Raw genomic sequence first — 26,438 nt, 5'->3', positions numbered from 1 at the left:
AATGTAATCAGATCTATTCTGGGTCACTGGCAATCTATAAATCCAACTTGGTATGAATTCAACGAATAGTTTTGCTGCTAGAGTGTTAACAAACAAACAAACAAACAAACAAACAAACAAACACAAACAAACAAACCGAACCAACATTAATACCCCTTGCCTCCCCTTTGGGGGGGGGGGGGGGGGTAATAATAATAATAATGAATAGCACTCTTATAGCCATGTGGTATATGTTATGATTTACATGAACAAATAATTTAAGTACAAATGTAAGAGGGCAGCCAACGGTTTTAAGTTTACACAAATATGTCAACACTGGATCCTTATTCATTCCTTATTAATGAAGAAATCTTCATTACGTAAATATAAAAACAGACATTAAGTCTTTCACCATTTCACATTACCTTTGAATTAACACAGATTGACACATACACATTTGTGAAAAAACTACAATATAACACTGTAGATCGAAATTTGCTTCTGCCATCAGTAAAAAGACATCTTATAAGCCAGTACCGATATTGGCCGATATCAGCAAATATTGGCTCATTCCGACGTTCGGCTAATATATCAGTACATCCCTGTCCCTAATTTGCCACGTTAACAGTACGACATGAGTAGAAGCATATCTAGCAGCACTTTGGTGGACACAGACCTGCTTATAAAACCAAAACAGTCGTCACTTAATGAGGCATTCGGGTACGTCCGAGATCACAATTACAGGAAGAGGAGACTGAAGTTCTATTCACCTAAGATACGGTAGTGTTTAAAGCAGTTGAAAATGTTGGCTTTAAAATGCTAATGCAGACCCTAGATCAGTGATGTGATGTGACAAGCCGCAAAAATCTTTTTCTTACACTGTCATTTCTTACCTTTATGCTCAGCGTTCACAGAAAACTGTTGGAAAAATGTTTAATTAAGTGTTCGAGAAGTGGAAGTTTTGGTATTTAAATCACTGTTCACGGCCAATTACAGTTTCATTCATAACTGAGTATTATTTTATATACCCAAATGATGAGCGGTAGTGGAAATAGTCATGTAATATTGAGCTTTATTGCACAAACAGAGAAATTCATCTACTTTCTGTAGTCTACATGTAGAAATGAAGAAGAACAGACCACAGTTTTAAACCACAGATGGTGATTGTAATTAAAAAAACACTGATCTTTTGGACAGATCACATACCCCTACTTTCAGCTGGTAGTAGCAGGATTCATTCACACTGAATATATTATCTTCGAACCTTTATTTCATTCTTGAATTTTTCCTGTGGTGATATTGTAGTTATACATGTATTATTCATCACCTTTTATCCAGCTAAACTAACGCAGAGTTTCTGCCCAAATGTGAAGTGACACATCCTCCCTCTGACTGACAGTAATCTGTGGCTCTAGGACTGCACTGGAAGTGAAGAAACCAGCATGGGTCCAGATTTCCAGGCACTATAAAAGGGATTCAGGCACATGCAGTGAAAGGAGGCCAGTTTTTTGGGTAATTCTAGCAGCCTTAACCCCCCCCTTACCCTCTCCTCTTTTTAGCGATTCTCCAAGTTTGACTCAGACATGACAAAATTCAGCGGCATGTAGATTTAACGTAATACTACCAGGATTTAGTGTTGCAAAGCATAGTGACAGAGGCTTGGTAGAACATCCACTGCTGCTTTTTTTACTGTCACTACTAATGATCCAAACCCACAACAGTTAGATCTGTCTTCTGATTTATGGATACCAGTGGGAGGTCCTTGCACACGGCTCTGTAGTGTTAGTTATTCAGCGCCACAATGGTCACAACAGGACACTTAATTATTCTTTATGCAAAATCAATATGTTTCCAGCAGCACTTGTAGGAAGGCAGGCGGGGAAAAGTGTCTAATAGAGGAGGAGGTGGAGCTGGTGGTGGATGTCGAGGGAAGCTACCTTCATCTGAGATTCAACCCCTATTGAATCCAGGGGACATTATTTTTATGGTTGTCCTCCCTAGGCCTTAAGGCTGGACTGCTGTGACAGAATGACTCTGACAGCTGTGGCCACCCAATCCTTACTATTCCTTTCATTTTCTGCTGCTATTGTTCGTGCGTAGCTTGGGAATTTTTAAAGAAGGAAACAAATAAGGGAAAAGCAGAAGGAGACTTGATACCTGACCTTGATTTTATCACTTAGAATAATTCTCTTAACCTTAATACTGCCCGTGGATGTTTGCTCACTGAGTGTAAGGCTGTGTTAAATGTCCCATGTTGGGTTTTCAGTGTCATACAGTATTAGTAAAGCTGTCCTAATTATGTGCCCACTCGGCTGCAAACATATGCGTGGTCACACTTCTGTATGTGCGAGGGGAGCATGCAGGTAATTCGACAGGATTATCAGTTGGTTTGCCTTCCCCGACGGTTCTCTCTTTGTCAGCTTCCCCCGCTGTAGTCGAGTCACCCTGGGAACCTCTGCAGCGCATGACCTGAATCTCAATGAGGTTTAGCTCCCACTGACCTCTCTGTCTTACCCTTGCCTTACAGTGCACATCCTGGCTGGCACACCGCACACTCACACACTCACACACTCACACACTTGCATTTGCACACATTTCAGCGCATGCAAAAACGAGTACATGCACAGTAAGGTATTTTCAGATAAGCCGCGTCTTTGATTCATGGCGAGGCGGGGGCTTCATCTATTTTCAACAACAGCCGAGCCGATTCGATGTGTCCTGAAGTCAAAATTCAGTCTGAGAGGGTTCTTGGTATCGGCTGAAAAATCAACACTTCTATATAGAGCTAAGCTTGTTTGCCGTCTTATCTGATAAACACCGCAGATAGCTCCGTCCCAAAAAGTGACCTTTCCCCACTTCTCCATTTGCTTATTCCTGTCTTCAAATCACCCAGTCTCTTTGATCGCTGACCTTAATCAGCTTCCTGTTGATGTCGCTGAATGTCACAGCGGAAAACATCCCACTGTGTGTCGACTGCTCCGTCATTTGTGAAGGTATAAGGGAACTAGAGGGGGCCGCCCGTACGAGTATGTCCCATGAAGATAAATGTTTAAATCCCATCACTGGATTGGGCGATGTGATGCTGTATTAAGTGTAGTGGTAGAAATGTGTTGTACCAGCAGGGAGTTAGCCTACTTAACCCTTTAGCCCCTAACATACATCAACAATAGATTTAGGATGTTGAACATGAACTGTGAACTGGAACACACTGAACGATAAGTATGGGAATTTTGGCCCAGTAGTTTTTGATTTGGGGCTCTTTGTTTCTAAATCAGTCCAGCTGCTTTTGGACACCTGGTTGAACTCCAAAAAGCAGTTATATGGTCAAAACTTGGTAAAAATATAGTTAAAAAAAAAAGGAAAATCACAACACTGCACAAAAACTAAAACCAAAAAACGACATGGAAAATGGTGTTTTAAAAAAAAAAAAAAAAAGAAAAAGCCCAAACTGTATTTTTATAGCAAGTCCATCTCACTCACTGCTCTCTGTTTTTACCCCCCATTCCACAAGCGGCGGGGGGTGCACTAAGCATGCTCAGATGCCTACTGAAAGAACAAGGTTTATTCCATCATTTTTCTTATTGAGCAAAAGGTTCAACTTTTATGAATATTTGAAATAAATCATATATTCAAAATGCTCACCACAGACACGTTAGGGGTAAAAGGGGTTAGTCCTCCACAAAATTAGGAAAATATCATGTGCCAAAACTGATCCAGATGAATCTGAGAGTATCTGACTCCTACCTGGGGTTCCATCCGACTGGCCAAATGTTCTCAAGCTAAGTGTGAAAGTGCTTTGTCTTGTTCATGATATTGCAGGCAGTCTTTTGTGATACATTTATTTTGCATGTTCGTGTCAAACTGATGCTGAAATGGGATTTATCAGTCAGCGCCACTATCTGCTATGTTAGGAGATGGAGACAGCAGCCATTACATGCTATAAGAGTCTTTTTTTTTTTTTTATTATTACTTTTTTTTTTTAAAGAGTCATTTTTGACACGAAAAAGAAATCTGCCTGGAGCCACAAAAACATATAACTATATGAATAGTTAACCCCATAACTATTTCACCACCAGTTGGCTATTCTGTGATAAGCTATTCATGATTATTTGGTACTTTAACTTTGCATGTCCTGTATGATAATGCATGTGTTGTGCATAAATGAAATAATACAACTACAATGAGATTTTTATTGCACAAAACAGATTAATGGGAGAAAAAACTGCACTGACATGTGTAGGATTACTTATAAATAGACTATGAACGAATGCAAATTGAGTTTGTGCTTCTCAGTTGGGCAAAAAATCACAAGGCCTTGACGTAGCATTTGACACACATTTTGGCTAATAAAATATTACAAAAAATTTACTTATTCCATTCATATGCTGCACATATACATCAACAAGGAGAGATTGAGTGCTTTTAGGCCTACAGCAATGATAGCAAAATTAAAATTAAAATATGCAAAAATAATTGTTATTCATTGATTTTACTCTGTCCCTTATGGCTTTCTGACAAAGCCACAGGAAGAGAGGCTAAAGAGTCACATCTGGTTCAAGAGCAGTGGGATGCGGACCCCTGTGTTAAATATTCAGGACACATGGGCTGAGTAGTAAATCAGGACTGGATTCTTTTCTGATCTTGCATTTCTGATCTTTCAGGGTTCGTATGGGTGCTTGAAATCCTCAAAAATGCTTGAATTTCACAGTTGTGTTTTCAAGGTCTGAAAAGTGCTTGAATTTTAGTTGAAGTGCTTAAAAGTGCTTGCAATTATAACCCTGTGATGTGATTTATTTATGTATTTATTTTTAATATTAACTTTGCAAGGTTAGATGCCAAGCCAAAGCTACTTACAGAGAGGTGATACATTTTGAAAAATGAAACTTAATGTCAAAAAAGAAAATTAGTGGGTGCTCTCAGATCGACTCCAGCTGCATTTTTATCTTAATCTTTGGCTCAGTGCGAGTGTGTCTGAAGAATGCCAAGTGGCTTCCTTTTTTATGGATAAAACTTTGTTGTCTCCTTTAATTTCTAAACTTTTTGTTATTATGAAACATCATTTTAGATGTTTATAACATAATACAATGTACATCATTTTTATAAAAAGTGAAAAAAATAATCATGTATATGTATTGCTGTAGATATGTGTATTACCCCAGCGATAAGGTGCTGTGCTGGAAAAACTGAAAATTACCCTTAAAAGTGGTTGAATATGACCTCGAAAATGGGGACAAACCCTGTGTTTAGATTTTATCAATTCACCTGCTTTACAAAGTGATTTAAACAGCAAACCACAGGATTTATTATGTTAAAACTAATAAAACTTACAGTATTACGGCCACCATTAGGTTCACTGTTTTATACAATTCTCAGTTTCTGCATGAAGATACAACCAGGATATACAGGAAGTATTTACAGCATAAAAAAGAAATGTTTCAGGAAAAAAAACAGCTTTTACAAACCAAAATGTCAAGTATTTAGTGTGACTTTCCTTTTGCACTTAAAATGTTTTTAACACGTTTGTGCAGACACTATGGGATTTACTGCATAAATTTTCAAGTCTTTTACACCAAGTTTCATTCAACACATGTCAAAGTTTTTTGTTTTTTTAATTATTTGGGCTTATTTTTATCACAGAAATGCAGAACATACTAAACACTGTCTTAAGCTATCAGGAGCCATTTAGTTCAGATTTTTGTGTGTGTTTTTTAATACCATGCACATATTCCCTGTATTTTCTTCTCGCATCTGAAATAAATAGTCTGAGAAATAAATATGCATGCTCATTATAACCCTGCAAGAACTACAAAGCTGACAGTGGTCTGAGATTTTTGCACAATAATGTGTATTGGAGTTACATCATGATTACCAGACATTTGCACAGAGATTTACTATATTTTGCCAGTGTAATTCTTCTTATTTGTAAAGCTTCTCATTTAAATTAGCATTACCCCACCCCCCCGAAGGGGAGGCAAGGGGTATTGTTTTTGGTTCAGTTTGTTTGTTTGTTTGTTAACACTAACAGCAAAACTATTAGTTGAATTCATACCAAATTGAGTTTATAGATGACCAGTGACCCAGAACAGATCTCATTACATTTTGGAAAAAGGAGGTCAAAGTTAAAAATGCTTTATAAATTTAAAAAAAAATTTTTTTCCCCATTTACTTATAATGGGCACAATTTCAAATGTCTGTAGCAGCAAAACAGTTGGATTAATTCATACCAAATTTGGTTTATAGATTGCCAGTGACCCAGAATAGATCTCATTACATTTTGGGAAAAGTAGGTCAAAGTTTGAATTTGTTATGAATTTTTTTGAATCTTTTTTTCCCCCATTAACTTGTAATGGGTGAAATTTCACAAGCCTGTAGCAGCAAATCTATTGGCTGAATTAATACCTAATTGACTTTATAGATTGCCAGTGACCCATAATGGATCTCATTACATTTTGGGAACAGTAGGTCAAAGTTCAAATTTTTTATGAATTTTTAAAATCTTCCCATTTACTTACAATGGATGAAATATGTGTGAGGGGCGGGGTTTGTTGTGCCTGGCACCACTTTATTATTATTATTATTATTATTATTATTATTATTATTATTATTATTATTATTATTGTTGTTGTTGTTGTTGTTGTTATTATTATTTGTTTTTATGGAAGTTCTACATAAAAGAAGAAAATAATTCAATGTGTCAAGAGGCAGTGTTTCTCAGTTATATTTGCAAAACAGATAATCTAGTGATACACACAATTACCATGATATTAACTGATATTTGCTCTGATGTTACAACAGATCACCCACCCCCTATCCTGTCTTCAATCCTGATTCATATTCCTTTTGTTCTTTGTGCCTATCTGTGGCCTGAAGGCATTGGCAGTCTGTTTACCACACATGCCACCCACCCCCCACACCCACAGGAGAAGTTTGGTGGTCACGGACTGGGCAGTGCATTGTGGGTGAAGTAGACCATACCATCAACTCCTGCAGGGGAACAGACTTTATACCTGACCTTTATTTATTTATTTATCTATTTATTTTGCTGACAAGAGCTTACTAACAAGGGGCAGAAGGAGGGGGTTAGGGCTGGGGGTGGGGTTATTTGGTCTCCCCCGAAGAGAAAACTGAAGCAGACGCGTGTGCAGACATGGCTGTCATCTTTATTTAGCCTTCTCCTGTCAGCCGGAGCATGTGGAGGTCAGTGTAGCGATGCGAGCATGCTAGCGCTCATACACATGTAAACAGTAGTAGCATCCTATGAGTCTATGTTCAGGGCTAATGAGCCTCGAAAGAATCTCCCTGCGCGTCTGCCATGAACTCGGACAGCTGTATCAGGATGCTTTGTCTCACTTGGGGATGGGTTTCTGTTATATAAACTATCTTTGGTGCTTTTATAGATTGAGGTCATAAAAAAGGGAGATGTGTGACATTTTCTTGGCTTTGTGGATGATGAAAGAAATGTCATCTACTGAACAAGATGTTTGCTTAATGCTCTAACCTTTCAGCTGAAGAAGAGGCCGCACGTCATGTATAGAGATGGAAATACGTGTCGGCTGCATGTCAGGGAAAACCAGTCACAGGCTTGTAATTGCTGTGTTACTTTCTGTCAGCCTATACATTTACATTATCTGTGTTTCTTTGACCTTTTCATAGTGAAAAGAAAGGAAGCACCATATTGACTGGATGTTGATGTATAAATCTTAATATAGTCTTCTGCTTATTTTCAAGTATAATCAATTGCTTAGTTAAAATTTATTATGTCTCCTTGCAAAAGATGCAGAGAAAACACCTGATATAGATCATTTCATTTCCAGAGAGAAATACTTAACCCCTGGACATCCACTGGATCACCAGTGACTCCTCTAAGCAAAATCATAGACCCCTCCCCAATGTTCATTAAGTCATAAACATATTGCTTGTCCCAATAAAGACATGCATATATCACTAGGAGGCTTAGATTCTCCATATTTTTGTTGCTGTTTGGGTATTTTTATTAAAACCATGAGTATAAAAGAACAATTCATCCTAAAATCCAGACATGTGTTGAGGATTATTCATGCTCTCTTTGTCAGGTGGTCTCTGGATACAGAGAATTTCCTCATGTACCGGTCTGCAGCATCATCATGTACAAAAATCCACATGTAACACGGTTAAAAGGACACAGGAATTACACACTACTATTTTTTTGAAAATCTTTTTATTCTCTCACAGGTACATTTTGGGAATTGAACTAATTATGCAGAGGAGAGTGTTTCACAAAAATGGCCGCTGTTGCAAAATCACTCGCGATTTATTTGTGTTTAAATGTGCAGGTTTCATGTGTAACGCAAGTGGACACTATGAGTTACGTGCGAAACCTGGAATGAGACTGAGATTCATTCAAAACCCACATGTCTGGATTAGAAAAACCACTAGGATTATCAAATATAACACAGTGTCTTTATTTGTAGCAGTATATAAGACCATTTACAGCCATGTCTTCAAGATAAAATGCACTGACACCTAGGTAGCTTTTCCTGCCTTAATTTTGGACCTATTTGGTCCTCTCCAATATTTTATTAAAAATTCATTAATTTTGGGATGGCTCAGAGCAAGAGTATATTTTTTTGCATTTATCTGAGGTCATCATTAGGTACATCCTGGGGGGAAATATGTCTACATTTCTCTTTTATTACTGGGTCTAAAAAGCTGCCAGGTACCAAAATTAACCGAGTTTCATAGAGGCACCCATATATTAATTTACATAATACACACACACACACACGCACACACACACACACACACACACACACATATAGATATATATATATAAGCAGTATTGTCATTGTAACAGCATCTGCTCTGTGTGAAGTCAATGACTCAAACAACAAGAGGACAGGCTGCAAAAATGCATTTGTTGTTGGGGGAATTTGACAGGTTTTAGAGTACTTCAGGGCTTCTGTTCACTGTGGGAAAAGACTGTATCTTGGCAATAAAAGGCAGTAAATATAATCTAAGATTAGCCTAAATGTTAATGCGTATTGATTTTAAGGCAGACCTTACCCAGGTAATAAAACTACAAAATTGCATTTCAGTGCTTTGTATGGATAAGTGCCTTGAGATTCTCTGATATACGGATGTCCCTGAACTACTCCTGTCTCAAATTCAGGCACCGATCACCTCCATCTCAGCAGCTTTCCATACTTATTGTCATTTTCATCATCAAGCAATGCATCGAGTTAGACTCAGAATGGGTGTAAAGTTACATTTTAAAGGCAGTAAAGTGTGGAAATAATTCAGGAAACGCTCTTCCACATGACACGCAAACCACGAGGTCCAGAAAAGTGCTTTAGTATTGAGAAAGTTCAGGAGATCTTAACTGCTTGCACAGACATCTGACCTCTAATGCACTTATTGGTTTGTGGATGGGTGATGTAATGTGTGTATAGATTGCTATTGATCGTTTTAGTCTGTATAAGTAATAGGGACGTGCATTGACAAGAATGTGATATGATATGTGGCATAATACAGCGGTTATGATTCAATATGTTGCAATAGAGTGTGCGTTATGAAAGTCTAATTTTAGGAAAACTGCCATCATATGTTTGCTATGGTGACTGCCTTAAAAGAAGCAACAAAATATAAGTACATAAATGAATAAGACATGTATTTTTAGTGTATATTTATGTTATACAGTTGCGGAGAAAATTATTAGACCATCAAAAGTCATCAAAAACAATGGTTATGCAATCAAGTACTAACTCCTGTGTGTATCATGTGACTAAAACAGACAGAAAAGAAAACATGGAATGTCTAAAAGCACTGTTTTTGTCAGTACAATGCCATAGTTATTGATGTAAGAACTTAATTGATTTAGGTTATTATCAAGAAAGTCATGGTAAATGGCAGATATCACCTCGGAAAATAAATTCTTATGAGCTATTTTCGTTGTTATCATTATATTTGTCCAAACAAATGTACCTTTAGTTGTACCAGACATTAAAATGAACAAGGAATTGAAGAAAACAAGGGTGGTCTAATAATTTTTTTGGCTACTGTATATATTATACCTGCAGTAATGTATACAAATAAAAAACATTGATGACCGTTTATTTAGTGTCTGCCACACAATTCTTTGCATGAAAACTACTGTAAAATGCAGTTATTTAAACAGTATCAATACTTTTAAGTTTTCTCATGTCCATAATAAATAAAACTGGCTTTATTTGGCTTTTGGCTGAATTGTAGCAAATCCCTGCAGACAAAGTGTAAGTTGCTCTTTGTGGGAAAATTAAGGCTAAGGAGTTTATGTATTATGTTTGAGTGTCTGCATAATTTACACTTACCGATATATAACCAGTTACAGAGTACGAGTGGACTTTAGAGACTCTCTGGGTGATGAGTGTGTTACAGTGAGTGCCTGCGTTATGACGACAGTCCGTCTCTGCAGCTTGTGCTTCATTAACAACAGCGTTCTTATTGTGTCGGCTGCAGCAGTGTCAAATGGCAGCACCATAACTCCTGTCTGCAACAGCTGCATTTAATCAAGTACTGCCCGGCTCTAATCAGCCTCTGCCTTACCCATCTCCGCTTGGCGCGTGGTCATTTTATACTGACAGCAGATTTATAAGGCTGGATATAAGAGCGAGACAGGAACGCTCTTTAGCCTTTACTGTATCAGCTCTGTTCTACTTCCTCAAGCCTTTGCAGACTAGTTTGTTCAAATGAGTGCAGAAAACATCCAACAAAGAATTCATTCAGGGCTGGTGTGACTGCTGGCTGCAGCTTTTTTTTTTTTTTTTTTTTTTTTTTTTATCACACAGCAATGTGTCTATGGGAAGGGTGTGTTTTGGCTCATGGCCTCTTTGCCTCCAGCCTTCTTGTGGATTCCCTCATCAAAGCCATCACCATATGGAAACAGCTGGTCGTCGGTGCTAGGATGCCCTCTGCACCACATGAAGCAGCCTGGAGAGAGATAGTAGTGGAAGGAAGGACATGCACAGGGAGGACCAGTAAAAGGGGGGGTTGAAGGGTTGTTTGGGGAAGATTATGCATTCAGTTGTGGAATTGTAAACCCCTTCACTAAGCTGGTACAACATTAATAGGAGCACAAATGGTGTTTTCTTTGCCTTTGAAACACTACATAGATTCAGAGACAGGCACACGCTTTACTGCCAGATGAAAAGAGAATGTTACCAAGTGAATTCTAGCAATCGCTTTCATGCTTTATAGCTGACCATCATTATGCAAAAAGGTAAGGGAGGAAAATGGAGAAAGCAAATGCCAAGAAATGTAGTCAAAGGCAGCCAAGGATCTTTATCCAAACCCATGAGAACTGCTTCTATAAACATTCACTTTCTGTAGCTGTGATACGCTCTGCACTGGTGCAAAGCAGTCACGAGGAAGCAGCCGGGCAGAAATTCTCCTGATGTGTTCCTGACAGAGCTCTGTGTCTCCGTAGGGCGTCTGTAACAGAGGAAATATTTCCATGGAAATCCCTGACATTTGTTTGACCTTACATGAGAAAGTTTCTTTCTGCTTTTTTTTTTTTTTTTTTTTTTTTGAGGTTTTGTGCGTTTGTAAGTGAGCGCTTGAGTCGATCCTTAAAGTATTTGTGTGTACTGGAGTGAAGGCGGAGTTGGTCGAAGAGACTGTTATCCCATTCTAAGACTGTCGGCCTAAAAGAGCGCTGGCCCATCATAAGTGACAGCAGTGACACCCAATCAAAGACGGGGTCCAAACTCCCTGCTGCAGCTGGAGGCTTTTTAGCAGCCAAACAGAGCCTTTGAGGCCCACGATGGAAAGAGGGAGGGAAGCAGAGGGCAGCGTTGTCATCTATTTGGGTGACACTAACCAGCACAGGGTCTGACAGGTCGACAAAGGAGGGCTCTCTTTTGTTTCTCTTCTCTTTTGTATCTCAAAGTCTGTCTCAGAGGTTACCATTATACTGACTAAAAGAATTTAAGAAGCCACAGTCCTTGACGAACAAATGTTCAAAATAAAAAATTGAAGAAGTTACTCTGCAATGTGTCTTTAAACACCTTTTTTTCTTCTCTTTTTCATTCACAGCAAAAAGCCTCAGGCAAAGTGCTGTTTGACCTGGTGTGTTCTCATATGAACCTCATTGAGGGGGACTACTTTGGCCTGGAGTTTCAGAATCATCAAAAGATGGTGGTGAGTCGCAAAGAAAGTAAAATAGTTAGTTCTACCCTGGCTGTTTAAAACATAAGAACATAATAACGTTTTTTTCTTGTTTGCACAGGTTTGGTTAGATCATATCAAGCCCATTATCAAGCAACTCAGACGTAAGTGTTTCCAAACAGTTCACAGATACAACACACCTTTATCTGTACAAATTAAGCATAAACATATGTTACAAGGAACTACACCATCTAATATATATATATATATATGAGGTCCCTTTAGATGTAATTTATTTGTTCTACACAGGGCCAAAGCACACGATCCTGAGGTTCTCTGTGAAGTTCTTTCCTCCAGATCATGCCCAGCTTCTGGAGGAGCTGACAAGGTGAGCCCCTGTCTACATAATTTAACCCGTAAATCTCCCTCGCCCGTGTTTTCCAGTTGAAAGGATAAATAAGCAGTTACATGAAGTATGTTGATTTAAATAGCTTTAGATGTGGCAAAAAGCAATTGTAGAAGCATAAATGAAACATGTGCTTTGGTTCCTGGAGGATTTATTCCCACCTCAACTATGCAATTCACATGTCGAGACTGCCATGTTTCTGATTTAGCCTCTGGAGATTAGCATGAAGTTAATGATTTTCTGGTTTCTGTTTCTTGGTTGAGGAGCCAGCACATAAATGGCATGTTTTCGCAGTCGGACAGGGGAAATAATAAGATTCCAGAAAATAAGGTCCTTCTGGAGTTCATCCGCAGATGTTTCACTTAAAAGTAACAGTGCACCGTGGTTTTGAGCCGACTGAGGAGCCGCCGACTTATCCGCTGAAATGAATAATGAGAAAGCTGTTTGCATTTTTTTTTGTACAGGTACTTGTTTGCCCTCCAGATCAAACAGGATCTTTCCGGCGGTCGTCTGACATGCAATGACAGCAGTGCAGCACTCATGGTCTCCCATATTATCCAGTGTAAGTCCATCATGACTGTTTCCTCATTTAGTTCGAGTCAACACATCAAACACGCTTTAATGAAAACACATTATGCATTTTTTTTTCTCGCAGAGCTTGTCATCAAGGATTGCCATATAACACTCTGTGCACCATTGAAGATTGATTAGCCATGTGTTGCTATGGATACCTTTCAATCTGTATCTGTTGCCTGAACATAATGTTACAGAACCACTTCAGAAAACACACCATGATGCCTTGCCAGGAAATGCTGAATATTTTCATAAGCTGGCATTTGTGGAAAAAATAGTCTGTGAACATCGGAACTAATAGTGATAATATGCACACACTGTGTATAGATGGAGAGAGACTGGTCAAACATTGTTAATATATACAGTTAAGAGTTTCATTTTTGAAGACAAGCTTATCATAGAAGTCCAGAAAGTTGCTAAATCAATAAATGTCCTGAGCATAGTTGCATTTTTGTCACATTTCTACATTGGTGCAAGTACTTGATTTTCACAGCCTCCACTCCAATAGCATAAAAGTCTGTATTTTCTCTCACTTACAGCTGAGATCGGGGACTTTGAGGAGAGTCAGTGCCGGTCACACCTCCTCAATAACAACTACATCCCAGACCAAATGCCCCTGATTGACAAGATCATGGAGTTTCACTCAAAGAATATGTGAGTTAATCGACTGGAGCTGAAGTAATCATGATTTAAAGCTGCGGGCTGTGTACCTAGAGGCAAAACTCAGATCCAGTAGTGTTTCTTTTTAGCTCACGTCATAGGGTCACCGAAACCATGACCGAGTACAAATTGTTCTTTTTCACTCCCGAATAGGAAAAGTTGTTTCAGACCTCATGTTTTTTCCTGCAGGGACATTTACGCAGGTGAAAGCAGCTATTGAATGAATAGGTTCCCTGTGCATGTCTGTTCCTCATATCATTGACTTAGAAAAACTGGTCTTTCGAAGTTTTTTTATAGTTCCTGGCCAGCGGTGCATATGTGTTTGTGTGCACCTTTATCAACAAAGACGGCATTTCCAAAAAAGGACATAAGTTTTCTTTCATCCCACAGTATGACTCACATAGCCTTTGTCAGAGTTAGATGCCTTAAAACTTTTTCCTGACTTTATTCTCAGTTGTATTTTCCTGAGTTTCTGAGCAGTGAAATCTGTTATTGAACTGTTTTCGCAGTACTTTTGCTATTATCTGACTAGTTTAATAGCGCTCTGCAGTTAGGAGCACATTGCTGGAAACCATCCAGATCTCCTCCCACACCCCCCCCCTCAAAACTCCCTCGTCGGTACACAACTTTGAATGCAAGCCAAAGCTTTACCAACCCTTGTCTTACTGCGATGTTAGTTTGGGCCAGTGCCTAAGATGGACATTCTGCTGCTTTGAGAAAAGATCCCCATTAGTTTTGATTTGCTCTTTTGCCCCCCAGAGGCTTTCTTAGCGTAGATGATAACTGTAGTTTCTCTGGCTGCATGCCACACTGAGTTAAACCTCTTATTAAGAACCACACGGAGGAAACGGCAAGGCTTATCTAGTGATAACAATTATGAAAGTTAGTTAGCATTTCTAACCCCTCCCTTAACCTTCCACCACCCAAGCCCTCAGTCCAAAAAAGAGTCGTATCAGATCAAAATGAGAGTACTAGATCCACTCAGACATGGTCTTTCACCGTAATTACTGAGACACAGAGCAGCACGATAAGCCAGGATTTAATTTATTTTGCTAAATTTGCTGAAAGGATAATGAATGCTGTAGCTCGTTTAGTGTTAAAACCTGTAAGTACAATTAGCACTGCAATTTAGCCATGTCTTAGATCACCCTGCCTACTCCAATCTAGCTTTTTTCAAAGCTCGTAAGCTTTTACTACACGATCTATTGATAGATTAACTTGTTTCTGGTGTGTTTTGTGTCACCAGAGGTCACACACCAGCAGAATCAGACTATCAGTTACTCGAAGTGGCTCGCAGGCTGGAGATGTACGGGATTCGCCTTCACCCCGCCAAGGACCGTGAAGGCACGAGGCTGAGCCTGGCTGTAGCACACACTGGTGTTCTGGTCTTTCAGGTCAGTCTCTGGTTCAAGGGTCAAATACTCCACAATGTCGTCATGTTAGGTCTTTTATTATTGTTTTGACTGAGAGACTTAGCAGCAGATCTGACATGCTGAACGTTTAATGCTCTTCTTAATCACTGCAGGGTCACACTAAGATTAACGCTTTCAACTGGGCTAAAGTGCGTAAACTAAGCTTCAAGAGGAAACGGTTTCTCATCAAACTGAGGCCAGATCTAAATGTAAGTGATATTACTGATGATGTTGGAATATCCTCCTTAGACCCAGGAAAGTCAAAGTTTTGGCCTTTTTTCTGTTTTTTTTTTTTTTTTTTTTTTTAAACAACTTTATCATTTTTCCATAACATTGACATCATTAAGGCATTTCTTACACAATTTGTGAACTCCCCCCACCCACCCCCCATCCAGGTGGCATCCCTACAAATACATCCATATAAACACACATGTTTCAAATGGGCAAATAGAACACCAAAAGAAAAAAATAAGTAATATACACAAGTACAAAAAAAAAAAAAAATAGAAGCACTTGGAGAGCACAGACCTCCGCCAAGGCAGATCAGTGGCCACACCCCCCCACCCCCGATCACCACCAAAATTTAATCATTTGTTCCTTGTGCCAGTATCAACATTTCCTGAAATTTTCATCCAAATCCGTCCATAACTTTTAAAGTTATCTTGCACACAGACAGACAGACAGACAGACAGACAGACAGACAGACAAACAAACGCCAACAAAAACATAACCTCCTTGGTGGAGGTAAAAGACGCAAACTAATCTGTGTTGATCATTCTGGTCATATCCCCAACATTCTGGGCATCTGGCATAAGAAAAAAAAAAGTCCCAGCAGTCAGACTGTGGGTATTGAGAAGACTAGGATGGCAGTAAAATAGTGAGGAAGAAAGAAAAATAAATAAATTACATAAAAAAAAGGAGTCTGGCAAAAGACATGCTCTTGATATGAGTTATGAACTGTGACCAGGTTCTGTCATATTTATCCTCCAACCCATGGACGGTATACCTAATTTTTTCCAGGTCCAATCCCAACATCAATTTTGGCCTTTTTACATTAAATAATTGTCTTGATTGGAAATAACATAATGCATCAGTTTTTTCAGATACTTTTTTTTATATCCTTTGCAGTGGACAGCATTTATTTATTTATTTATTGTAAAGCTGTGAAACTCTTGTCCCCTACAGAGGACAAAAATGCATTGTAGGGTCTCAAGAGAATATATGAAACCCAGATTGCTTTGGTGGTTGCTGTTAAAAATCACTGTATGCCTTTATGTATCTCCCAGAGTTCATATCAGGACACGTTGGAGTTTCTGATGGCCAGCAGGGACTGTTGTAAAGTCTTCTGGAAGATCTGTGTCGAATATCATGCCTTCTTCCGCCTCTTTGAGGAGCCTAAGCCCAAACCCAAGCCTGTTCTCTTCTCACGAGGCTCCTCCTTCAGATTTAGGTACAGACCTTCTATATCACACAGTCATTCTCTGCAGGCACTCAGCAGGTTCTACCTATCACTTAACAGTCTACCACAGCCACGCCAGAACAGCTCATTATTATCTCTCCTGTACTTGTCTCTGCAGCGGTCGCACACAGAAGCAGGTGATTGATTACGTGAGGGAGTCTGAGTTTAAGAAGATCCCATTTGAAAGGTAAAGGCTCCAGGCTGGTTTGACATGTTTGGTCAGACTCACAGTGTTTTGAGTCTATAACATTGACCTTCAACATCTGTCTGCCAGGAAACACAGCCGGGTCCAGCGTAACAGTCGAGTCCAACACAACAGCCGCTTGTCGCCGTTGCCTTCTCCACGCCACCATGAAGTGCCAACAGAAGTGAGTGTCTAAGGCTTTTCACTTCTGCAGGCTGTGTCACCTTATTTCATCATCATCATTATATTGTTCTTTTTACACAAAGAAGCTGAATGGTTCCCTCTGGAGTTTTCTTGTCTTTTTTTCATCCGGCATTACCACCTTTCAGTTACTACTAATAAGCAATTTAGAATATAATAACTTAATATTGACTAAATTATAGTGTGGTCAAAGCTTTGCAATGAATGTGAAACATTAATTAATTAACATAGCTGTGTGACAGCCGACTTCTGACTGTTTTTTTTTAACATCTTTTCAGCTGCAAAGCTCTTATTGATCAAGTAGTGAGGTTATTACACACTCTACATCTCCCTATATCCTCCTCTCCTTTCTGCTGTGATAAAAAATAAAAAAAAAAGGATATGTACGTAAGGCCACCTCCAAAGTCAATGCAAAATTACATCTAAATAAATAATGATGATGGTCCTCCGATAACAATAATAGACCTGTCTGTCTCCATAAGTGTCTGAATACAAAGACCCAGAAAAATCTTTGCTTGTTTCTTGGAAATTTATTAAAACACAAAGGAAATGAATGACTTCCAAGCTGATATCCATTTTTAATAACATCTGAATGACACTTTAACTTATAGGCTTTGGTTATTGTGTTATTACTGTTAATACAGAGAAGAATTATGCCTTTCAAGCTGACAGTCAACTGTAATGGTTTAATTGGAAATCTATTGCCAAAGTGGAAAACACAAGAAACACTCCCTTTGTGTTGATTATACATGAATTCTGTGCATTTAAGTGTCAATATTTCCAAGCTACAGTCCTAAGACAACAATTGATTTATCATGATTAAACAGTCAATTGAATGATTGGTCTTTTAGTGATTACCAGCCGTAGAGAAAAAGTATTATTACGCTTTTTCTTCCTTAAAGCTGTAGGAGCTGAAAGAAGCAAAAAACTTCCCTCTGTAGCTCTCTCCTCTCAGTCCAAATCAAATGACTAGTTGAAGCTGACATTATTTCATTTTTTTCCTTAATGTTGTTTTTATTGGAATCAAGGTAAAAAATAAATAAATAAATAAAAAGTGACAGTCATACAAGAAAAAACAATACTTTTCCCATCCCAGCCCATCCCAGCCCATCCTACCCCCCACCCTACAAAGTCCCAGGTAGCACATCCCAATCTGAGATTAAATAAATAAATAAACAAAAGCAATAATATTAGTAAGGCACAAATGATTAAACAAAAAGAAAAAGAGAGTGGAGTTGGACTACAAGACAGATTTGAGAATAAATAAGATTGTGTTGGGCTGCGTAACGACACATGTCGTCCTTCATAATCTATCTTAAAGCTCATGAGTTCAAGAGTTATCAGGGAGAGTTTTTAGTGTGTTAATAAAGGACATTACTGGGTTCCAGGTAAAGCTAACATTATTTCATTGCTGTTATGGGAATATGATGCCATTTTTCTAAGCTTCTGTGTGAAAGTGCATGTTTACACAAAATCAGGATGTCATAGAGCAGATGTAGAGTAGATAGATAGAGTAGATTGCTTGTGTTTTCAGACTGAAAACATTAGCAAGTTGTAGATACAGAGGTCTCGTGTCCTCTCCGATCACTGGAATTACAATCCACTGAAAGGAAATTAGGGAATTTTTGGCCAGTGATGCTAAAATATGATCAAGCACTGCAGCCTTATCTGTCTCTTTCTCTTTGTTTTAGAGTGGTGCTCCCGGGGATAGAGTTAGAGACTCTTCTCCTCGGTGTCATTGGAAGGAGTCGGTGCTGGTGAGCGCTGAAGACCCCTCAGCCTCACGAACAACCAGAGCGAGCCCATACCACCAGAGGAACGGCCACGAGGACAGACCCGGACCAGGATCCAGGATTGAGGAGACAAGATGCTCACCACGACAGACTCACCCAGAACCTCCAAGTACAGGTCCAGCATCTCGGGCTGCTAAAGGCAGTAGTTCTTCCATCTCATATAATGACTGCGCTAATGTTGAAAGTGAATATAACATGGGTAGGGATTTAGCTATTAGGTCAAATCATAGCTATAGGGAACAAGTCTTCCTCCACCGTCGGTCTGGATCAGGGAGTGTAAATGAAGCCCAGCAGGAGCCCTGTCTCGGTAGGATGCGGCACAGGGAGTCCCCATCTCCATCTAGACTAAACATGAGCTATGAGTCTTACCAAAGAGTGGACCAGATACCCCTTAACAGCATAGTGGGGGTCTGTGAACGCAGCAGAGAGACGCATAGCAACAGCCCTATCACAATGCCAATGATGGTGGGTTCGAGGACGGTCAGTGCCATTCCGGTCATGGACAGCCGTAGCCAGACTAATGAGCAGAATGGCTACAGTCCTGCTCCTCCTCACTGTGATGAGGGTAGGTGTTCCCCTGTCCCAAACTGCTCTTCTCGCTTAGAGAAGCTCCACAGAGTACACAACCACTGTGACCCAGACCCAAATCAGGGAACATCCTCACCTAGGCAAGAGTCTCGTCCCACACTCTCCCGAGCGGAGCGAATGGCGGCTCTTGAGCGCCGTATGATGGCCAATGGCCTCTCTGCGCCCGGCAGGGTACGGGCCGGGCCCAGACAGAGGCGATTAGGCCAGACAGGGGTGTCGAATATTGGAGCAGTTCACATGACCGACGGCTCCACCACCAGCGGTTCAGAGTCCAGCGAGTCTGAGGTGGAGGCCGCCAGAGGGAACTCGAGCAGCCCGACGATGTTTGGTAACCCAATGGAGGACAAGCCCTCCTCCCCAATACCTAGAAATAAGTTTTCCTTCGGCAGCCTCCAGTTGGATGAGGACGCCGATGAGGAAGAATCACAGGCCTTTAGTGATGAGGAGGGAGGACAGATATACAGCTGTTAATCCACATGGCTCCACACTGCGTTTCCATTCATGTATCGTATTCACATTTTAGTACGACAATCTATTAGGGCCAAATTTGTAAGAGTAGAACTCAGAATATTTAGAGGGAAAACATCTACTTTGCATTAAATTCATAAATTTATGAAAAAAAACTTAAAAATAACACAATAATGAGATTTTACAAGATCTTGTGTTTTCTCTTAAATTTATCACACAAAATACTCTTCTTCTAAATATATTACTAATTACTATTAATAATTACTTACTACTAATTTACTTTAATTGGCTCTATTACAAAAAAATGAAGAAAAAAAAATCTCTTTATGCAAAATAGTTTTTATATTCTGTCCAGATTTCAATGTTTTTACCTTTTTGGGTAAACAATAACTGTATTTTTATGTAGCACAGATTGAACTCACATGACTGATCAACCATTTCCTCCATTATCTTCTCGGATATTCCCATAAAGCGTGAAAACATGGTCAGTAGCAGCAAAGGTCAAGGTACTAAATTGGTCTCATCCATGAAAAATACATCACAGCCATTTAAGATAGAAAACAGCAACACCTTCTTCTGTTCTTGTTGTTTTTGTTCTTCTTCTCCTTCTTCTTCTCTGTTAATCTCACTTTTACTTCCACCCTCATACTGAAACCCACAGTCTAATCTACTTACTCCAAACCTGCTTATGCACTTTGTATTTTCTTTTATTTCAGAAGTTTGCTTTGAACATTGCTTAACAGACACTTACATGGAAACATAACCACTGTCACCATTAGAATATTTAGTGGGTGAAATGGAAGCTGTGTTGCTTGGGTGAGATTATTTCTGTCACATCTTCTCACTACATGTTCATAGTAGTCTTAACCACGGTACTACTTTGAAGAAAAGAATTTCTGAGACCAGCTTAAGTCTTTCTTTCAGTAGGAGGAGGATTCGTTGCATTAAGGAGGGAATCTGCTCAGGGTTTTGTTGTTTGTTACATGACGGGGCTTTATCTTTCAGCCTAATTGTATTAACGTGTCCACACGGAAATATGCAAGTGCCATGGTCGGATTTATCACTGGAAAAAAAGACAAACTGCAGAGAATTTTATACTTGAGGACTGTTCAAAGACAATTTATCTTTCTAGTAGCACATTTTACATAATTTGGGTTTACTAGACATGCACAACGTCTGCACATTGTTTCAAATGACTGGTTTAATGTGCAGTTTCTGTCTCTGATGCCTTATGATTTAAATGAAATACATGTCATTCTATATATTTTACACTACCAAATCCTGCACTGTTAAGACAATTAATGGACAAACCTTATCTAGTATGGTTCATGTTTACAGAAACATCAGCCCTTTTACTCAGATTATCCTTAATATATGCCATGTAAATACAGAATTTAATTATAGATGCAGACACAGACGCAGAAAATGGAAATCGACAGCTTTGCAGTACATTTGTGAGATTTTTCTAAGTGGTGTTTCAGTTCAGCAGCAGCCAGGTCAGACTGAGGTGATGCTGAATATCTTTTGTAGCAGTAGTTGAGCCACTCAGTAACAGTTTTTGACTTTTTCTCCCTCTGCACTTGACGCCTGCTTGAGTTTCTTACTCACAAAGCCGTGTTGTCCTCAAAATTCACTATTATCCAGACTTTAAGAGTTTCTCTTTACCACAATGCCATTGCACTTTCATTCTTAGTCTCCTTCTCAGTTTCCTTTTGCACTTCTGTTCACATGTTTATGTTTTTGTCACATTTGCTTGTTGTATTTAATTAATAATGTGATGATTTTTGTATCACATTTCTGTTTTTTCCTTTTATTTGTCTGATGTAAACAGTCATCTGTCAGCATGAAACTGTCAAATCTTGTCTGTTTTCTTCAGCATGTAAACCTTTTCTGTCACTCACTGTGTGTGGTGGGAAAAAACAGCATCACCAATATTTGGGTTTCCTTTCCTGCAGTGATCCAGCTTATGGTTAATTATTCCAGAGCAGATAGAAGATTGGGTTAAGGATGACAGGAGTTTGGGAATAGAAAGGAAAAGAGCGGCAGGTTTTCTTATGTGTGTGAATGTGTGTGAGTCTGTGTGCTGTAGGTGTGAAAGGCAGTTTAAGGGCAACACCGTGAAGCACCAAGTCTCTTGGCTCATCCATCACTGTCGAGTACTTTTGCGTTGCTCTAAGACATTTTTAGCACAGACACAGAGAAGTGTATCTGTGGTGAGATTTTGTGGTTTAAACACTTGGGTCAATAACTATTCTTCATGAAACTTTTATTTTAACAATCCCTCTCCGAAATGTGATTTATTTTATTGTTTTTACTTCATTTTAAAAGCTGCATCACTTGAACGCTGAATCTAAGAAATGATGCATTATTTGTGTTACTTAAAGTTACTGGATCAGTGCAGAGTAAAGGAGACCCACTCTAGTGCACAAAGCTCTTCTACAGACCTGGGATGTAAAAAGACCACATTTATTGCGAAGATTTAGTCCAGGGGTGTCAAACTCATTTTCTTCCGGGGGCCACATTCAGCCCAATTTGATCTGAAGTGGGCCGAACCAGTAAAATAATAGCATGAGAACCAATAAATAATGACAACTCTAAATTGTTTTAGTGCAAAAAAATAACATTCAATTATGCCAATATTTACATTTACAGACTATCCAAACAAAAAGGATGTGAATAACCTGAAAAAAAATGGAATTTGTTAAGAAATATAAGTAAAATGTTATCAATATTATGCCTCGACTTATCATTTATACATATGCATTACAGATTAGATCTACAAAGACACAAAACACTTAGTAAAAGGCAGAATATTGTTAAAATTGCACTTAATGTTTTCAGACATTTCAGGTTGTTCATATTTGTTCAGGTTATTCATTTTAAAGGATAGTTTGTTAATGTAAAAATTTTCATAATTTAATGTTTTTTGCACTAAATCAAAGAGAAAATATTGGTGTTTGCATTATTTATAGTTTATTATGATATTATTTTTGAGTTTGATGCCCTAACTTGCACTTACACAAATACTGTAAATACACAAAATATTTTCGTAACTGGCAGAATATTAGCAAAATTGCACTTACTTCTCTTAGGACATCTCTAGTTTTCATATTTTTTGTGAAAGGCTAGTTTGTAAATTTACACATTTTCATGTAATTTCATTTTTTTACACTAAAACAGAGGAAAAATTTGGATTTGTCATTATTTGTATGTTTTTATGGTAGTAATTTCCTAATCTGACCCACTTGAGACTAAAGTAGGGCTTTATATGGGCCCTAAAATAAAAGTATTGACTGTTAATATCTTGAGTGTAATTATTGTATTTTACAAATTCATCCCGCAGGCCGGATTGGACCCTTTGGCGGGCTGGATTTGGCCCCCGGGCCATATGTTTGACACCTGTGATTTTGAGTAACAGCATTTTAAATTGACTATAATGTATCAAACATAAATGATGTACAGTATTTGGTCAAATCTCAGGTTTGTAGATCAGACTTGTGTGCCTTTGGTGTCCTTCTGGCTGTTTTTCCAACACATGTTGCACTTAACCAGGACAGCAGTGGGATGAATACTGTATCCCACTGCTCTGCCCTGACTCTTCTATGCACGTACTGTATGTATTGTTATATACTGCTAGTGTCATTCGTGTCACTGTAAACCCTTTATTTGTGTAACAGATGGTAGATTTAAATGTTGCACTGTTAGTGACTAATTTAAAAACAAGTAATAAATATGGGTGTTTTCTGTCTCAGCAAGTAAAATGAATGTAAATCCGATTTCCATTTAAGGACTAAGTAATGTCTACTTTGTCATGATGAATTGACTCTTACCATTAAGCTTAACATTGATAACATTAATATATTTCCTTGTGGGAGAAACATTATACTTCTGCCCTTCCCCCTTATGTGGTCTGTTGATAGTTTCCCTAGAGGTCCACAGGGTTTGGAACTATTTATGCTGCTTTTCTCAAGATTTATATTTATTTAAAAATGTATTCAAGTTACATTAGAGTCAATAAAGATGACCTTTCTAAAGTGAGATTTCTGAATCTTATTTCTGAGATCAGTGTAGGTAATAGTCATTTCCTCTCCACATCCTCCCTGTAGCTTTGTAGTTTGTTGTTTTTTTCCCCGACTGATTTGTTGCAATCTTGTAGTATGTATTTGTCTGTCTTTGTGGTTTCCACTCCCTCCCTCTGTAGTTCGTAGACAACATCTTTCCCAGAGTTTTTCTGGTGTGTTGAGTTAATTGCAACCATGAGTTTTACTGGGCTGTTTGCATGTAACCGCTGTTGTGTTTGTGCTGACACACCAGAGGACAGCAGAGAGTGGTGCAACTAAAGCATAGTAAGTAAACTCAGTGAGCCTCATCAGTGTAGGTGACATAATGTAAGCCTATCCCTCCTATCACCCTGCAGTGTGTGTCTCAGCCTGTTCACTGATGGAAAACTAGATGTAGCATGAAGGCAGCCAGAGCTGTCTGGATGGTGGAGTGAGTCATGGATGAGTTTGACTCTGCTGGGAGATCCCCCTGTTAGATTTCATTTCATTTCACCCTGTGTGGCTATGAAGGACTCCGATCAGAGGTCAAGCACTGTTTGCAAATACTTAAACTTGTTTTTTTTTTTGCAGTGCTGCCCACTCAATCACTATCAAAACTACTGTGTTTGAAATGGTTTTGTCACTCATTTAATTGACTTCTCCTTAAATTTGGCCCCATCGGATTTTTGTGAATAGTGATAGTATTTTTTTTTTTTCAGGTTTGTTATAGAGATGGATGGGTGGATGGATTGGTCATTAAAAAAATGGTCATAAAAAATGTGTTTCAATTCAATTCACACTCAAAAAAATAAAAAACGCTGTGCAAGAATCCCAACTGAAAAAAATAGCCCAAAAATTAAAAATATCCTCAACTTTTTGTTTGTAGTGTGGATGGATGGATGGATGGATGGATGGATGGATGGATGGATGGATGGATGGATGGATGGATGGATAGATAGATAGATAGATAGATAGATAGATAGATAGATAGATAGATAGATAGATAGATAGATAGATAGATAGATAGATAGATAGATAGATAGATAGCAAAAAAGAAGTTAAGGATTTTTTTTTTTTTTTTCATTTTTTGTCATTTTTGCCATTTGTACATAAAACTATGTCTGGTCATTTAAAAAAATGTGTTTCAATTCACACTCAAAAAAGTAAAAAACGCTGTGCAAGAATCCCAACTGAAAAAAATAGCCCAAAAATTAAAAATATCCTCAACTTTTTGTTTGTAGTGTAGATGGATGGATGGATGGATGGATGGATGGATGGATGGATGGATGGATGGATGGATGGATAGATAGATAGATAGATAGATAGATAGATAGATAGATAGATAGATAGATAGATAGATAGATAGATAGATAGATAGATAGATAGATAGATAGATAGATAGATAGATAGATAGATAGATAGATAGATAGATAGATAGATAGATAGATAGATAGATAATACAGCATATCATCCACAAACATATAACATAACACAAACCCAAAAACAGCAATTCCACAACCATGTATTCACCAAAAACAGTAAAAACAACAATTCCACAACCATATACCCACCACCACACGTATCTCACTAACACATTACAGTCTCTTTAATTGTTCAGTGGTGTTATGGCATTTGGAATGAAACTTTTGCTGAAAAATTGCAAAGTTGCTAACATTCTTTTCCTCTCGCTGCCGTTGCTGAATGACCCTCTGTAGGTGTGGTCCCCAACAGTCCTCACCTGTCCGGACTTTCCCATGGTATGGTCAACGGTCAGAAGTCACTGGAGCTGTGCAGTCACAGCCCTGATGGACGCCAGCCTTCCCCCCTCACCAGCCCGCTGCTCAACGACGCCTGCAGCATTCGCACCGACGATGAAGACGATGTCCGGAGGAAGGTTGGTGTTTCAATGGCTACAGTAAATAAAGTAATAAAGTGTTTTGGTGTAATAGTTTTCTGGGATTTTTTTTTTTTTTTCTAAAGCTGTGTTCCAGAACTACTGACAGATACTCAGAATAGCTCTGTCCCGATTCATTCTCCAGTGGGACTGAAGCTGAGTATTTTCTACCAACTGTACTAGAAGAAATAGGCTAGACAGGGAATACAACCAGCAAAGCACCAAACTCTAGGTGGATTCACTGGAGACCTGAGGTGCACTTGCTCACTTCCTTTCCTCTGGTTCTGTGTTTGCAGAGGTTTCCAACAGATCGGGCCTACTTCATTGCCAAGGAGCTGCTGACCACAGAAAGGACATATGTGAAGGACCTGGAGGTGATAACTGTGGTAAGACAGGCCACGTCGCTTCGCCAACCCACTGCTCCATTGTTTGTTTTCTCCCGTTCTGTCCTCTGGGGAGAAAACATTGATTATTCCAGTTAGCTGCTCCATTACAGAGCGCCCGCCAAAACACAGAGTCAGGCAGTGACACAGGGATATTTTGGCAGATGCGATTTCATTTTTTATTCATTCACCACACTCGGTTTTCTGAAATGCATTTATCTGTCTCACTCAAGGCTGTGAATACTAAACTGTATTTGTGTTTAAAGAGATAGATGGAT

At 38.8% G+C, this 26,438-nt stretch overlaps 1 protein-coding gene across 1 annotated transcript in view; it reads left to right on the top strand.

Moving 5' to 3' along the window:
• The window catches only part of LOC115411829 (FERM, ARHGEF and pleckstrin domain-containing protein 1-like), a 79,618-nt gene that overhangs the window by 37,631 nt on the left and 15,549 nt on the right, over positions 1-26,438 (top strand). Inside the window, exons 3-15 of the mRNA XM_030124036.1 lie at positions 12,028-12,132; positions 12,221-12,263; positions 12,409-12,487; positions 12,970-13,067; positions 13,618-13,732; positions 14,985-15,132; positions 15,264-15,359; positions 16,437-16,600; positions 16,728-16,796; positions 16,884-16,977; positions 18,686-18,902; positions 25,599-25,777; positions 26,074-26,163. Coding sequence (XP_029979896.1) covers positions 12,028-12,132; positions 12,221-12,263; positions 12,409-12,487; positions 12,970-13,067; positions 13,618-13,732; positions 14,985-15,132; positions 15,264-15,359; positions 16,437-16,600; positions 16,728-16,796; positions 16,884-16,977; positions 18,686-18,902; positions 25,599-25,777; positions 26,074-26,163 — 1,497 coding nt within the window. The remainder of the gene's footprint in view (positions 1-12,027; positions 12,133-12,220; positions 12,264-12,408; positions 12,488-12,969; positions 13,068-13,617; positions 13,733-14,984; positions 15,133-15,263; positions 15,360-16,436; positions 16,601-16,727; positions 16,797-16,883; positions 16,978-18,685; positions 18,903-25,598; positions 25,778-26,073; positions 26,164-26,438) is intronic.

This window comes from Sphaeramia orbicularis, chromosome 21, assembly GCF_902148855.1.
Source record: "Sphaeramia orbicularis chromosome 21, fSphaOr1.1, whole genome shotgun sequence".
In the NCBI taxonomy this organism is placed as follows: Eukaryota; Metazoa; Chordata; class Actinopteri; order Kurtiformes; family Apogonidae; genus Sphaeramia; species Sphaeramia orbicularis.
Note: the sequence above shows the minus strand (reverse complement) of the source record. Positions and strands in the feature narration are given on the sequence as shown.